The sequence below is a fragment of the Excalfactoria chinensis genome, chromosome 1, assembly GCF_039878825.1.
Source record: "Excalfactoria chinensis isolate bCotChi1 chromosome 1, bCotChi1.hap2, whole genome shotgun sequence".
Classification (NCBI taxonomy): domain Eukaryota; kingdom Metazoa; phylum Chordata; class Aves; order Galliformes; family Phasianidae; genus Excalfactoria; species Excalfactoria chinensis.
In genome coordinates this window covers 68,492,784-68,507,156 of record NC_092825.1, presented here as the reverse complement: position 1 = coordinate 68,507,156, position 14,373 = coordinate 68,492,784, and the positions used below count along the sequence as shown (strand labels likewise).

The 14,373-nt window shown below is 42.3% G+C and overlaps 1 protein-coding gene across 1 annotated transcript; it reads right to left on the bottom strand.

Moving 5' to 3' along the window:
- Window positions 1-336: 336 nt before the first annotated feature.
- Window positions 337-11,324, bottom strand: BCL2L14 (BCL2 like 14). Its single transcript, XM_072326527.1, has 6 exons — window positions 11,243-11,324; window positions 5,465-5,902; window positions 4,041-4,205; window positions 2,298-2,365; window positions 1,084-1,356; window positions 337-378 (listed from the first exon to the last, which is right to left on the bottom strand). Exons 2-6 carry the CDS (start codon window positions 5,892-5,894, stop codon window positions 337-339), a joined length of 978 nt encoding a protein of 325 aa, XP_072182628.1. The 5' UTR covers window positions 5,895-5,902; window positions 11,243-11,324.
- Between the last annotated feature and the right edge of the window lie 3,049 nt (window positions 11,325-14,373).

The window sequence follows — 14,373 nt, the reverse complement described above, 5'->3', positions numbered from 1 at the left end:
ATTGACTCCAGCGTTTCCTGATTTCATATCCTTCCTTCCCTCTGATTTTCATTTTAACACCCACCTGTAGGAGTAGTCGCAAGCAGCTCTACTCAGAAATCTACCTGAAATCACTGTCCATGGGGCTGAGTGCTCCAGGGAAGTTGGAAGTGCCCTCATATCCACTAGAAAGCACATCAGTACTTGCTTTGAGAAAGTGCTATTGTACCCATCAGACGTAGAAATGCAACTATCAGACATTCCATGTGAAAAATAAAAGTACATAGCCAGTGGCATCAAATTCTGTGTGTTTCTTAACTTAGGCTCAGGCACCCTGAAGAATGAACTCAGTCATGACTATTCTACTTCTTCTTGATCCAATGAACTCAAAGCCTTGTCCTGTAATAGAGAAAAAAAACTTAAAATTTTAAAAGCAGTGATGACTCTGATCCTAGTTTCAAATCTGCTGAGGTCAGTCCATAGGTTTGCCAGTAGAATTTCCTGACCTCACATGCTGTCTATTCCAATGGACATACATTTTACAGTAGTTCATGAAGTACAAATCAGCTGGGATCTCTTGCCTCTCAACGAAGTAGGTAAACAGATGGCAGCAGCTCTGTGCCACTGCTGGCAAAAAGCACTTTGCATAGTGCTTTTGAAGATAAACAAATGTTCTTGTGTATGGAGGAGTGAACATACAACATACCATAAGGGCAGACTGCATGAAGTGCTGAACTGCTATGCTGCTCCCAGAACTCTCTAACAGTAAACTTTACAGAGAAGGTTAAGATTAAATTGGGCATATGGTGAAGTTTCCTGACATCTTTCCTAGTCTTTGGGCTTTTGCAGTGAAGAGTCTGTCTGTGCCAGGAGTAGCGCGTTATGCTGAGCAGCCCACTGTGAATGTCTCCTATTGATTTGGGGATCTATGTAAATAAGTAGCTTGCAGCATAGAAGATGTGTTGTAGCAAGCAAATCCACAGCAGAAGTATATACTGTGTTAAAGAATAACTTTTAGGTTTGATTTGCATCTGGCCCATGCTAGTTCTATGAAACTACAGTACTTCTAGATTATGCATGTGTCGAGGGAGGCAAAACACTTACCCAGCCCCCACAGTCACGAATCCAGGGTCTGAAGTGTTCTCGGAGGTACTTCAATCCAAAGCCCATGACCAGGTTCATAGGATGGTTGTCCACAGCTGTAAGTCTGGTGGCAACTTCCAGTGTGAAGGCAACTTTGGTGCATTGTAACTGGTCTTCTGTCTCACTTGTGGAATCTGCTGAGACATTCTCCAGGAATAAATCAGTGAGCCTCTCAAAGAAGGTATAGGACAGCATATCTTCAAAACGCTGATAGAAACTCCTGTCCTTTTTGAACTGAAAAATAAGAATAAGGGTTGTAATTGCTTCTTCTGTTGTAATTGCTTGTTGTAATTGCTTTCTCTTTCCTACTTGGAAAGGAGAGAATCTCTAGACAATATATGCAATACAAGCTAATTGTGGTGTTGAATGCAAGAGATGACATACAAATCTGGCATCTCACTGCAAAGATATTCTTTCAGGGTCTGAGGATGGCTCTATATTTTTGTCTCAAAAATAAAATAAAATAAAATAAAATCTTTAATTTTTTGGGATTTGGGTGAGAGAAGCAGAGAGAAAGAAAGCAAAAGATGTGTGACATATGTCACCTCACCTGTAGCTGAGGGCATATGGAAGTACAGGAGCACTGGGAGGATGACACTGAAGGCAAGGTGAAGAGAAATGCTAGTAGAGCCTGCTGTCCTAAGTCCCATTTGCAGCTAAAGACAGGCATAAAGAAGACAAATACCTGTATTTTTAGTGGAGAAAATATTCCTATGAATGGACATATGCAGGGGTTCTTGCATAGCTTCTGAGCAGAGCTTTCAGAATGCACTCTTACTTCCCTTTCTTTATAGCAATTCCTATAGCTGTAGGTTTTCTCTTCCTCCACTGAGAACAACATGTACATCAAATTTAAGGCAAGCACAAGAGGTTCTCAGAGTCAGTCAAGTGCCCAAGGTCATACAGAACTCAATGGGATAGAGGCAAATGACTCTTTGAAGTGCACATCTTTTTGTTGTCTTCCTCCTACACTCCAACATTGATCTGTGCTGGTCTTCTGGTCTGAAGATTAAGATTTTGGAATGAATGGTGATGGATTCAGAAAGCCCCAAATGGTGCAAAGAGAGGTTCAGGACAGAGACAGAGAAGAGGGCTACAAAACATTCACTCCTGCCAAATGCATAATCTCTCTCTCCACTCTAGCCTGTGTAGCTCCTGAAAGCAAAAGGACTTACCTTTTCTTCTAGCTGATCCCCTGATTTTCTTAACAGTGCAACTATTGTTTGTATTGTCTTTTCTTCATCTGTTAAAGAAAAAAGTTGACACATACATAGTTGACTTACAGTAGAATCCAGAGTGCAAACCATGGCAAAGTCTTTATGTTACTTAATCATGAAGAGATGTTATTTTGTGGCAAATTCACCAAGTTGTGTATCCAGGATCTATAATCTCACTGTTCTCACTGTCTGCATGGAGCAGGCAATGCTTTTTCTCTGCATGACATTTTGCTCCAGTTAAGAACCTTGGAAGGAGCCTTAGCATCCCACTGCCAGCCCTGTATCCTTTGAGGTATAGCTGACAAGAGAACAAAGCAGCAGCTAGCAGAAGCTGAAGAATATGGACTTGAAATTAGGGGAGGGATTCCTCTCTTGATTACCAATTGCACTTTCTGCAACTCATTAAAACAAACGCTGAGTTTAACAAATTACAGAAAATGTAAGCAAGACAGGCTCCCTCTTGCAACCAGAATTCCTGAGGAAGCTTGCACTAACTGCAAACTTCTGCAGATGCCATGGAAGATGTACAGTTCAAACATTTAAAAGAGGATGCTGGTCAATCTTGTTCCCTTGTTGAAGAGAGACTGACATCATTGTCCCAAAAGCAGGTCTTTGGGCTTAAAGCCTTAGGAAATTGTTTTGCCCCCAGCCCTGCCATTCCGAGCACTGTTCTGGCATCTTGTGTCACTCTGTTGACATTCTTCTTTTGCATGTCACACCTGCGTGGATTTTTAAAGATGTTTCCTTTAACTGCAGTAGCAAGTAGCAAAGAATAGGTAGAAATAATTAGGTAAAAAATAGGTAGCACCTAGGTAGAAATAACTGCATGCACCAGTACAGGCTGGAGAGGAGCTCTGCTGAGAGGGACCTGGGCGTCCTGGTGGACGACAGGTTGGCCATGAGCCAGCAGTGTGCCCTTGTAGCCAAAAAGGCCAATGGCATTCTGGGGTGCATTAAAAAGAGCGTAGCCAGCAGGTCAAGGGAGGTGATCCTCCCCCTCTACTCTGCCCTGGTGAGGCCTCATCTGGAACACTGTGTCCAGTTCTGGGCTCCCCAGTACAAAAAAGACAGGGATCTCTTGGAAAGAGTCCAGCGGAGGGCCACAAAGATGGTGAAGGGCCTGGAGCATCTCCCCTACAAGGAGAGACTTAGGGAACTGGGTCTGTTTAGCCTTGAGAAAAGAAGGCTGAGAGGGGACTTGATCCAGGTTTATAAATACCTGAGGTGTGGGAGCTACAGTGGTGAGGCTGGTCTCTTTTCAGTAGTGCATGGGGACAGGACTAGGGGCAATGGGCTGAAACTCCAGCATAGGAAGTTCCGCACGAATGTGCGCAAGAACTTCTTTACGGTGAGGGTGACGGAGCACTGGAACAGGCTGCCCAGGGAGGTGGTGGAGTCTCCTTCTCTGGAGATATTCAAGACCAGCCTGGACGCCTACCTGTGCGACGTGGTGTAGGGAGCCTGCTTTGGAAGGGGGGTTGGACTCGATGATCTCTGGAGGTCCCTTCCAACCCCTACAATTCTGTGATTCTGTGAAAGAATATTCCTGAAATATGGGGAACAGGGCAGGAACCAGCAAAGTAAACTTCCCCCTTCATAGCATCTTACTGCAGAACTTCCTGGTGATTCCTGGAGAAGGTGCCTTGCTCTGCAACACCAACCTGTTCTATTGCCTCTGAGCATGAAATTCTTTCCCCTTACCGTTTCCTTCACCCTCATTTTCATCATCAGTATCTCCGCCATCTTGTTCCAGAGACTGAGCATGCATCAGCGTCTTGAATGTCACATTTGAAGGAGATGGCTGAGGTCTGGTAGTAACAAGTTTGGAGAGTTTGTCTACAATGTGGTTGACATCTGCTTTTTCACCTGGTTGGGAAGGAGGGTGGGAAATAAAGAAGCTAAGCAATCTTGGACAGATATAATTCAGAGATTTACTTGTTCATATGTTTGCTGAGGTGGAAATGCCCAGAGGATACCAAGAGATATATCTTCTGTTGCTGGGGCTTTGTTGCTTCCTGAGATTGGCTGGTAATTTAGAGAGCAACACATTTCCACCCCTCTCTAATATTTGAACAGCAACTAACTATATGGAGACAATACGGAAGAAAGTGTAAGCATTGCCCACTAGCATCACATCCTTGCAACTCAGAAGCATAGCATATATTTAGAAACAGGACTGTGAATCACAGACCTTATTATGAGGGTGAAATTGCTCATGGTTAGTTCATCTCTAGGCTCAGATTCAGAATGGGTGTTGAATTTGAATGCTCTCTTCCTAGTTTCTAAGCAACTCTAAGCAAAAGAGAAGAAGGCTTGCCTTCAGAGGCTGGCAGCAGGGAGAATTATGAGCCTTTGGTGGGCAAGTCAAACAAACACCTGTATACAACATGGCAATATGTCATATGCTGTATTCAGCTATTTAATGCAGATACTTCATCACCCACCCTCTCTCAATCTTTCATGAAAAGTTGAGGTACAGGTCATTTTCCAGAGCAGAAAAGGCAAAATCTCATTGCCTACAGTGCAGCACCTTATATAGGGCCAGGGTGCAAACCTGTCTCTTCAGTCAGTATTTGTACTTGAGAGGAGTCCTGTGGCAGTGATAACGAGTAGGTTTATGTGACTGTGGAAGACTGATGTTTCCGATACACAGTGGGACTACAAGAGGCAGCCCAGAGACATGGACTGCTCCCTAACTGAGACTGGTTGCTTCTGATGACTTGGCACCAGAGCTACAAGGAAAACCTAGCACTTCAGACTCTATTGTGGAACATATATTCTGTGATAAAACTCTTTGAAAAGGCCTTCAAACAATCTCTCTTCCTTGATTTTAGTGTAAAGATTTGCAGACTGTTCGGTGCTTCATGTTTCCACAGGTATGAAAATAAAAAGCCAATGCTCATAAAAAGCAATGTAGACAATTGCATAATATTTATCTTCATATGATGACAAACCAAGAAAGCTAGTCACAAGCATGAATCCCACGTGAAAGCACTAGTGATGATCTTACCTGGCAATCTGATTTCAATGGAAATCAACAGCATGAGATGAGCAATTCATAAATCATTTAAGGTATTTAGTGAGTAAATGAAGGACAGACAGCAAAGGAAAGAACCAAGACATACTTTGCTCCTGAAAACTCCTTTTTTGATGGCTGTCAGCGCAGGTATCAGAAGTGGAGAAATCTTGCATTCTATTGGGTGCACATGTTTTTGTGGGACTTCGCTGCTCTGCTCTGCTGCAGAATAAGGGCAGACAATATTTTGACAAGAATTTTTGTTTGGGTTGCTTTTTGCTTTTCTGCTTCTTTGCACCAGGCTGCAATTCTGATGTTTGGCTTGGCCCACTTTTATCCCTTTGATGGTGGATCTCCCCTTCATTCCTGAATAAGGATGCTGTTTTCAGCACATTTGTCTCATTTTTCAAGAGGTTCTTATATCTGCTGGCTGGCAACTTCCGCTGGGCATAGGCCATGAGGATCCTGTATTCTATGCTGTCTTGCTCATTGTCTTCCAGTGATATTTCTTCCATACTGACATCATTTGGTGAAGACATCTCAGTTCCTGCAAGAACATACTCTTATTGTTCATGGCTTAGGGAACAGCCTGTTTTGCATAAATACTACCCAGTACTTGACATGCCTACAGAAAATTTTATTAAACACCTTATAAACCCCAGTGATGGAAATGCTGCATTACCTGGAAATCAGAGCATCACTGTTTTCTAGGAGAGAATTTGGTTACTGAGCAATAATTCAGAGGGTAATCAAATCTATAAAATAACTGTAGTAACAAGAGATACGGTACTTTACTTTTAATTGCATTTGCTTCTTGAGTAATTTTTTCTTTCAGTAGAAAGTAGAAATCTCAGTGCAAGTGATACTTGCACAACACCATTTGCGCAACACACCGCAGTGGTCAGGCACTGCAATGGCCTGCCCAGGGAGGTGGTGCAGTCACCATCCCTGGCAGTGTTCAAGAGGCTTCTGGATGAGGAGCTAGGAGATATGGTTTAGTGGTTTTCTGTAGGTATGGTAAAGGGAGGACAGTTGGACTAGATGATCTTGTAGGTCCTTTCCAACCTTGTGATTCTATGATTCTATGATTCTATGATTTTCCCTTACCAAAAGGCAGCTTATGATAGGAAATATTCACCCCAAACCTTTGAGGTGTTCATACTTCAAAGAAAAGAAGTAGCTCGTTTTAGCAGATAAAAGGACTCAGTCCTAACAGCAGTGATTTTTTTCTGGAGAAGCAGAAGCATACAGTAGGAAGGATTAAGAAATTCAGGGTGTATTCAATAGTTGGGGTTCAGTACAGGAAAACAGGAGACATCATAATAGTACCTGGTTTTCAAGATGGAAAGAAAAGTGATTCATCAAAGCACTGCAAAGGAAAAGCCTACACAGCACATGCTCAGGTCATGCCACAAGGCAAACATCTAACTAAATACAAGTTCTGTTGTCAGAGGAAGATTTGACAAATTTGGGTTGATTTTGGTGGAAAACAATCAAAAACTGGCCCAAACATTAGAAAAACCCATGATGATACATTTCATATTATTCTCGGCTGTTCTTTCACTACAGGGGACCAGACTCAGCAGTCTTACATGATTGACTGTGCACAATGACTGGGGTGGCGGCACCATTTATTGTAACCTATCTAAACAGATATAAGAATCATAAAGCAGGCATATGCATTATTCCATCTTGCTGTATGCTTTGATATTGTAACCTAACAAACCACTGTCCTGCTCAGTTCAAAATATTTTTTCATGCTTACTTTGCATTGGACTACAGTGCCACTCGAAGCCAGAGCATCAAGAACAAGGAGTGCTCAGCTGTGATGCAGCCACCCCTCTGCTATGTCGAATGCACTCTTATCCAGAACCTGCAACTGATACCTCTGTTGTCTACAAGCCAAAGCAGGAAGCTTTGTTTCCACTGCCTTCTCCTACCAAATTCATACACGCTATGCCCTCAGGTGAAGAGGAACAATTGTAAGCTATTTTCTTCCTGTCTGGAATATCATTCAGCTGTTTGCAACTTTGAATAAAACACTCTTGCTGACATACACCCAAATGGATGCTCAGATCCTAAGCATGGAGACTTTCATTTGAAGTGACTGATTAGTAATAAAAAAAAGATTTCCTTTCCCCAGAAAATGATGGAAAGAAATAAATCTCAGTTGATCGATTACCTTATTTTAAATGCTACTTTTCAACTTCATTTTGGTTAAATTTCTATAACTTTGCAAGTAACTTTAATAAAATCATTTATGTCACTATGTACCATTTTGACTATTTCAGCAGAAAGCAACTGATGTAACAAAACTTGGACATGCCACATATTTCCACCATGCTAAATTGCTTTATTGCTGTTAATGAGACAAATGAGAATAAAAGAAGTCTTCCTTAAAAAATGTATAAGCGACAGATAATAGATCAACTCCAAGCCCCTGGCTTACATGTGCTCTTAGTTCAGTAATGTCCATAACAGGAAATGGGAAGGGGATGAGGGAAGGGAAAGGATAAAGAGCCAAGGAGGACTCCTGGAAATATCACATTGTATGTCTGATGTGACTGCTCCTCTTTGCACTGCTAAATGCATCAGTGCAACTCACAATCTGCATCATGTTTTAGAGGCTATTATACTCGCAAGAGAAAGGCCTGTAACCAGATGCTGTGCTGGAATGTCATTACTTTCCATGGTCACTTTAGAACAAAGTACTAAAAAAAAGAGAATGGAAACAGTATGACAGGTATAGGGGAGAGAAACAGGGGGAAAAATTCCAATACATCCATTGGTTGAGAAAGGTGCCTTGTTTCCCTCTTCCAGGGAATTTCCGTATTAATTCACTCCATGAGTGAGCCAGTGTGGCTTCCAGGTTCTGTTCAAGTTAAGCCTCTGAATCACCACCATCCCAAGTCTCCAACAACCTGCCTCCAACACAAAACAACAGCCTCTCTGAAATTTTCTTCCTGGTGTTCAGCTTGCTTAGTTTTCCACTAGCATTGTGTTGCAGTGTCTAGCTGTTGGGTGTGTAGAACTCTATACATAACCTTGAGTGGCAAAGCATTTCTTTGTTCCTTGACTATGCACCTGAATGAGAACAGGTGAAGTAGGTGACAGGCATCTCTGTGGCATATGAAGAGTATCCAGCCCTGGCCTAGTAGGGGCCCATCCTGCTTGAAAACTCCTGCTCACAAACTCTGCCAAAAGCAGTCCCTGTTCGCTGAGCAGAGGGATGGGGAAGAGGGTGACAGTGACCTCCTTCTTCCAAGTTGCTGCCTCCAGATATTCAAGGAGTCAGCAAGGGTTTGATGCAAAGGAAACTAAAAGCAAACTGTTACAAGAAACAAACCAAGTGGAGAAAAGGAAGTAGTAGGAGTTTGAAATACAGGAAAAACAGGGAGAACTGAAGTGCTGCAAGGCAGAAACAGGCTGCTCTTCTATTGTGTGCCAGGAGGGGATTACTGGTAGACACAGCGTAACTCCTAAGATCAGACTTAAAACAGCATAGCCTTTCTCATCTCTATTGGATATAAAAGTAAACTAAAAATAAATAGTAATATAAATGTTATATAAGCTATACACAAAGTATTTTAAAAATAGAAGATTCATTCCTAAGCACCAAAAAGGATGACCGGTAATAGCATAATATAATCAGCACAGTTCTGTAACCTAGAATATCACTTGAACAACATGTGTTACAAACTGCCCTACCCAAACCAACCCTCAGTGTGGCTGTACAGATAAAATTCAAATAAGGGTTCGAAGGTTGGTGTCCTGAACAAGGCTAAATGCAGGAGGTATGTTGCAATTACAGCTTCCTGTTACATAGCAGCAAAGGAAGACATGTGCTTCAGATGCAGCTGTGTAGCTAAACCTGCTCCTTACCCCTTCTCAGGGAGCCTCTGAGGAGTGAAACAAATCATTTTGGTAAAAATGTAGTATAAAAGCTTCCATACTGAGACTATTATTAATATCCAACTAGACCAGAAGAGCCTAAAAAGAGAACAAAGTGTAGTCTGTAAAATACATCACTCATGGAGAGCAAGAAAAAGAGCACCATGTGCTGTTTGATGTTTGGAAAAGACAAGCAGTAAATTTGTTTTTCAGCACATTTTAAAGTGTGAAACCTTAGTTGTTGGCTTGTATCTCTCTTTAGAATTATTTCTTCGCATTATAACCACATTATTTCCCTAATACCCCATCTGATATGGGCAGGGGAAAGGACAAGCTTTTTGCAGCTTGAGCACTCAGTTTGAAGGAACCCTCCCAAAAAGAAATATCTACTAAGAAAGTTCTTTCATGCAAGCATTGATCTTTTTTGGCAAGTGCTTGGAAGTCCGGCTGAAAACAGAATCTGCATATTATTCCCTAGAATGATTAAAAGAATCTTGAAGGATCAGATGATGGAGGGTAGCAGCGCAGTCTCATTCTGTCTACTTAAAAATACTCTGGTCTAAATTATTTATCTTCTGGAGCTTTCAGACCTCAGAGGAAGTAGCATTACCCGCTTCTTCTTCAGTATATTGTGAAGATTCAAAAGTAGGTGAAATAGCTTTTGATTTGGAGGGTGCCCGCCTCTAGACCTGTGTTTGACAAAACTGTGACAAAACATCTTGGCTATGCCTCTTCTTGACTTCTTTTGTATTGTTATTTTTAAGAAAATATCCACAGGTATAGACCCAAATTACCACAGCAGCTAACTGCACAAGTCCCCTGGGCTAGTGGTCAATAGACTGTCCACCTGAGTCCAAACTTGCGACTGCCCTATTCATGCTTCCCAAGCTCCTTCTCTCCTCCTGACTTTACTACCATGCCTCCCGTGCTTCTTTCTCTAACACCCACAGAGCAGAGCACCTGAAGATGCTGTCTCCCAACAGATCCCCTGTGGGAGGGTTCCTCTCACTGTGTTATAGGGATTTTTCAACTAATGGCTGAGGAACCTTGAACTAGCAGAGGTGAAATACTATCAGTGCTGGCTCTGATGTTTGGTTTGGTTCTTGTAGAGAAAATCAGAACTGTCACAAGTCTCCATAGACCCTGCATATGTGAGTAGTATACTTCTCTGGAAGCAGTATTTCATGCCCATTGTCAGGCGTTCTCGTAAAACCCTAATTGGTTTGTTTTCTGAGCAGGAGAGTCTATGCTGTTTTAAATTGTACAAATGCCATGGAAAGCTAGTATTACACTTGAGACCACATCTCTCCTCAAGTACTGCAGTGCAGTTTCCTCTAGGATGGAAAGCAACAAGATACAATTTGAAAGATTGTGTGTCCCTTATTAGATCTTTACTGAATAGGAACCACATAGTTAGTAAACAGTTACACCAGCATGCCAGGATAAACATCCCCGGTGGCAACAGATTTTTCATGAAGACTGTTGTGCAAGAGATACAATGCATGCTATAGAGAACGGTCTATGCTGATATTCACCTTTCAGAGGAGAAGTTATCTACCTGCCTGTGCCAGCCCAGAGGTTTTTCTCTTATACAAAGACAAAAGGCTGTCCCATGCTCAGACTTGAGTAGAGAACCCATACACCATCTGGCTACATAAAGTCACTGAGATATTCCTGAGTTTTAAATCCAATTTTCCACAGCTAAATGTGCTGCAGCTGGCAGAAGAGAACCTTGCTCTGCTTGGCTATGTCTGTCAGGCACACCACCAAACACAGCAAGGCTTGTACAGCAGTTCCAAAAATCCCAGGACAGTTCCCTCCTTTGCTTTTTGACATCACAGCTAAGCCTGAAAGGATATTGCTGTGAATTAACTATGATAAATGTGGCAATTTAATCCATACGCAAATAAGATCCAGTCAACCTCATGCTGGATTATGGACTACCAAGCATTAAATGCAAGAAACAAGGTTCTGAGAGGAAAAGAGTATTCATTACCTTCTGGATCTATTGCACCAGCAACACTGTGCACCTGATGATCTGAGTTCTTTCTCCTTTTCTTCCAGTGACTGTGCTTCTTTTTTTTGTAGGACTGGCCTTTTAGCACAGGAGTTACCTCCAGGAAAAAGAGAAAATAATAATAATAATAATAAAAGGGAAAAAAAAGAGAAAAAGATGGAAAAAAAGGGAAAAAAGAAAAAAAAAAAGGAGGAATTTAACTTCCTTAATTTCTTCTATTCGACATTTTCAGCCTCTCATTGAAAGATGTGCATAAAGTTTCACCGCTGCACTTCCAATGAAGAAGTGTCCTTGCACTTCCTTGTGAGAACAGTGTTCAAACATCTCACAGATCATTCGTCGAAAGCAGGAAGGGAGGGACCTTCCCTCCCACATATGACTGCTGCTGAGCCGCAAGGAAGGCAAGTAGGAAAGTCCACGACTGCTCCGGGCTGCTTGCCAAATATGACTTCTTTTTTCCTTCAATAAAAGAAAATTCTTTTATTTTTCTCCTCATGGTAAAGGTTAAATGAAATTCTTATTTTGATACAGGTTTTATTTCTGTGTTCTGAAAGCAGCTGTGCCTTTTCCTTATATAAATAACCACGAAGTGTTTTGTATTTCTTTGTGTGCCATTGAGTTGTATTTTTTTTCTATTCAAAATCTTGTTAAACATTAATCAGATAAAATATGTAAGATTATTGGAAGAGTGACGTGGTTGACTCTCATGAACTTTGCTTTTCACCTTATCAGTGGACTTCCATTTTCACAATGATCTTGTTGGTGAAGCTGCAAGCTGAGAGGGGCTGAACATACGCGATACACAGTCCTGCCACCCGAGGAGGAGAACTCTTTCATTTTTCAGTGGTGCTCAGCGGCAGAACCAGAGGCAAAGGACTCAAAATATCACACTTGGGTCAGGGCAATCCCAGAACTGTGTGCAGATTAGGAGAAAAACTCAATGAAAGCAGCTCTATAGAGAAGAATTTGGGAGTTCTGGTGGATAAAAAGCCAGACATGAGTCAGCAGTGTGCTCTTGCAGCCTGGAATTCCAAAAGTATCCTGGGTTGCTTCAAAACAGGGGTGGCCAGCAGGGAGAGGGAGGTGATTCTTCTCCTCTGCTCTGCCCTCATGAGGTCCTACCTGCAGTCCTGTGTCCAGGTCTGAGGCCTCCAGCTCAAGAAGAATGTGAAACTTTTGGAATGGGTTCAGAGGAGGGGCACAAAGATGATCAGAGAGCTGGAACATCTCCCTTATGAAGGACATCTGAGGGAGCTGGGCTTCAAGCTTGGAGAAGAGAAAGCTCCAGGGATCCCAGATGGCTGCCTTCCAGTACTGTAAGGGAGCTTATGAACAGGAGGGAGAACGATGTTTTATGCAGGCTGATAGTGATAGGGCAAGGGGAATGGCTTCAAAGTAAAAATAGGGTGAATTATATACTGGGAGCAAATTTTTCACTCAAACTGGGTTGGGGTTCTGAAACAGGCTGTGCAGAGAAGTTGTGGATCCCCATCCCTGGAGTAAGGCCAGGTTGGATGGGACCTGAAGCAGCCTGATCTAGTGGATATCAACTTTGCTTATGGCTGGGCTTTTGGAACTAAATAGGTTTTATAGTCCCTTCCGAGGTTCTCTCTGTATACCATGAAGAACTTCCGTGCCGCATGGGTGATGGAGCACTGGTAAAGATTTCCCAGAGATGCTGTGGGGTCTCCTCTTTGGAGATCTTCAGAAGCTGCCTGCTCTGGGCATCCCTGCCTGAGAAGAGGTTGGGAGCAGACGGATCCTGCCAGCCTCAGTCATGCTGTAGATTCATGATTTACCTGTGAAGGAGAAAGTGTTGCAGCAGTCACAGGCTGTCAGGTTGTTGATGAGGAAGATTCCCCTTTTCAGGGATGTGCCTTAGCCTATGAGTACTGTAAGGAACACTTCTGTCTGCTGGCTTTTTTCCAAAGTGATGAATGTGCTCATTGAAAGAGAAATATAAATGGAGCCAAATTTTGCATTTCTTGGGAATAGTGACTTGAAGTTTGCTCTGACTTTACTGGCTTATAGAAGCCTTTTGTTCTTGTTCGCTGAAGCTTTCCCTTCACTTCCTGCTTCACCAGGGCCAGTTGACCTCAGAGCAGTAACAGCAGATATACAGGCTGTGTGTTGTGGATTATTAATGATCTGTCATTTGTGGACAGAAAAAACTTCAGTCTTTTTTTTTTTTTTTTTCTTTTTAAGCATTTGTTGTACCCCAATGCAAACTATACATTCTTCAGTACGACGAGGGGAAGAGAAATAGTGTTTGAGGCCCAGAAAAGGGAAGAGCAGCCTGCTGGAAGCAAGGAAAAGAGCTAAACAGCTATCACTTTTGAAGAGCCATTTTGTGTTTTATAGCACCAGATGAAGAGTGAGAGGACTGTGAAGAAAAACAAAGTAGTGTTTTTATGCACTCCTTTCCTATAGTAGTTCTGTGGCACATCATGAAAGCTTTCTCTTACATTTCATCACAAAAAATTGCCCATTTCTCCACTTGGCAGTTTTGTCAACCTTGCAACCAGAGCTGGATGTATGCCCATGGGTAACTGTGGTGGTAACACAGGGAGTCATGACTTTGTCTGAAATACAGTTACTCAGCCAGCCTGTTGCTCCCATCAGTTTCTGCAGTATCCCACCTCAGTCTCCAAACATCTCCATGCCCTTTACAGTTGCCATTCTGAAGATAATTTCAAGCTGCTCTAAAATCAACATACCTGGACCAAATCCCCAGTGGTTTTTAAGAGAGAACTTGAGGTAGCCCACGTTTTAAAATGACATCCCTGGCTACACACAGGAAAAGCAGTAGTTCATTTTCTGCCTTGAATGAAGTTTCAGGTATCTAAAACCTCTGGGTGGAGGGAACTCACTGTTTATTATAAAGCAACAATAGGAAAAGGGATGTCTCTAATGTTACAGCCAGCCTGGGCAGCTGTGGGTGCACAGGAAGGCTCAGGCTAAGCAGGGCTCCTCTTTTCACTCTCACAGTGGTTTTCTCAAACAAACAGAAACAGAAACAGTCCCAGAGGAGGCAAAAGGAATGTAAAAGGAAACCTTTTGTAGATACAATGTAATATCTTTTTAATGCACTTTATTTTTTGCTTCATTGT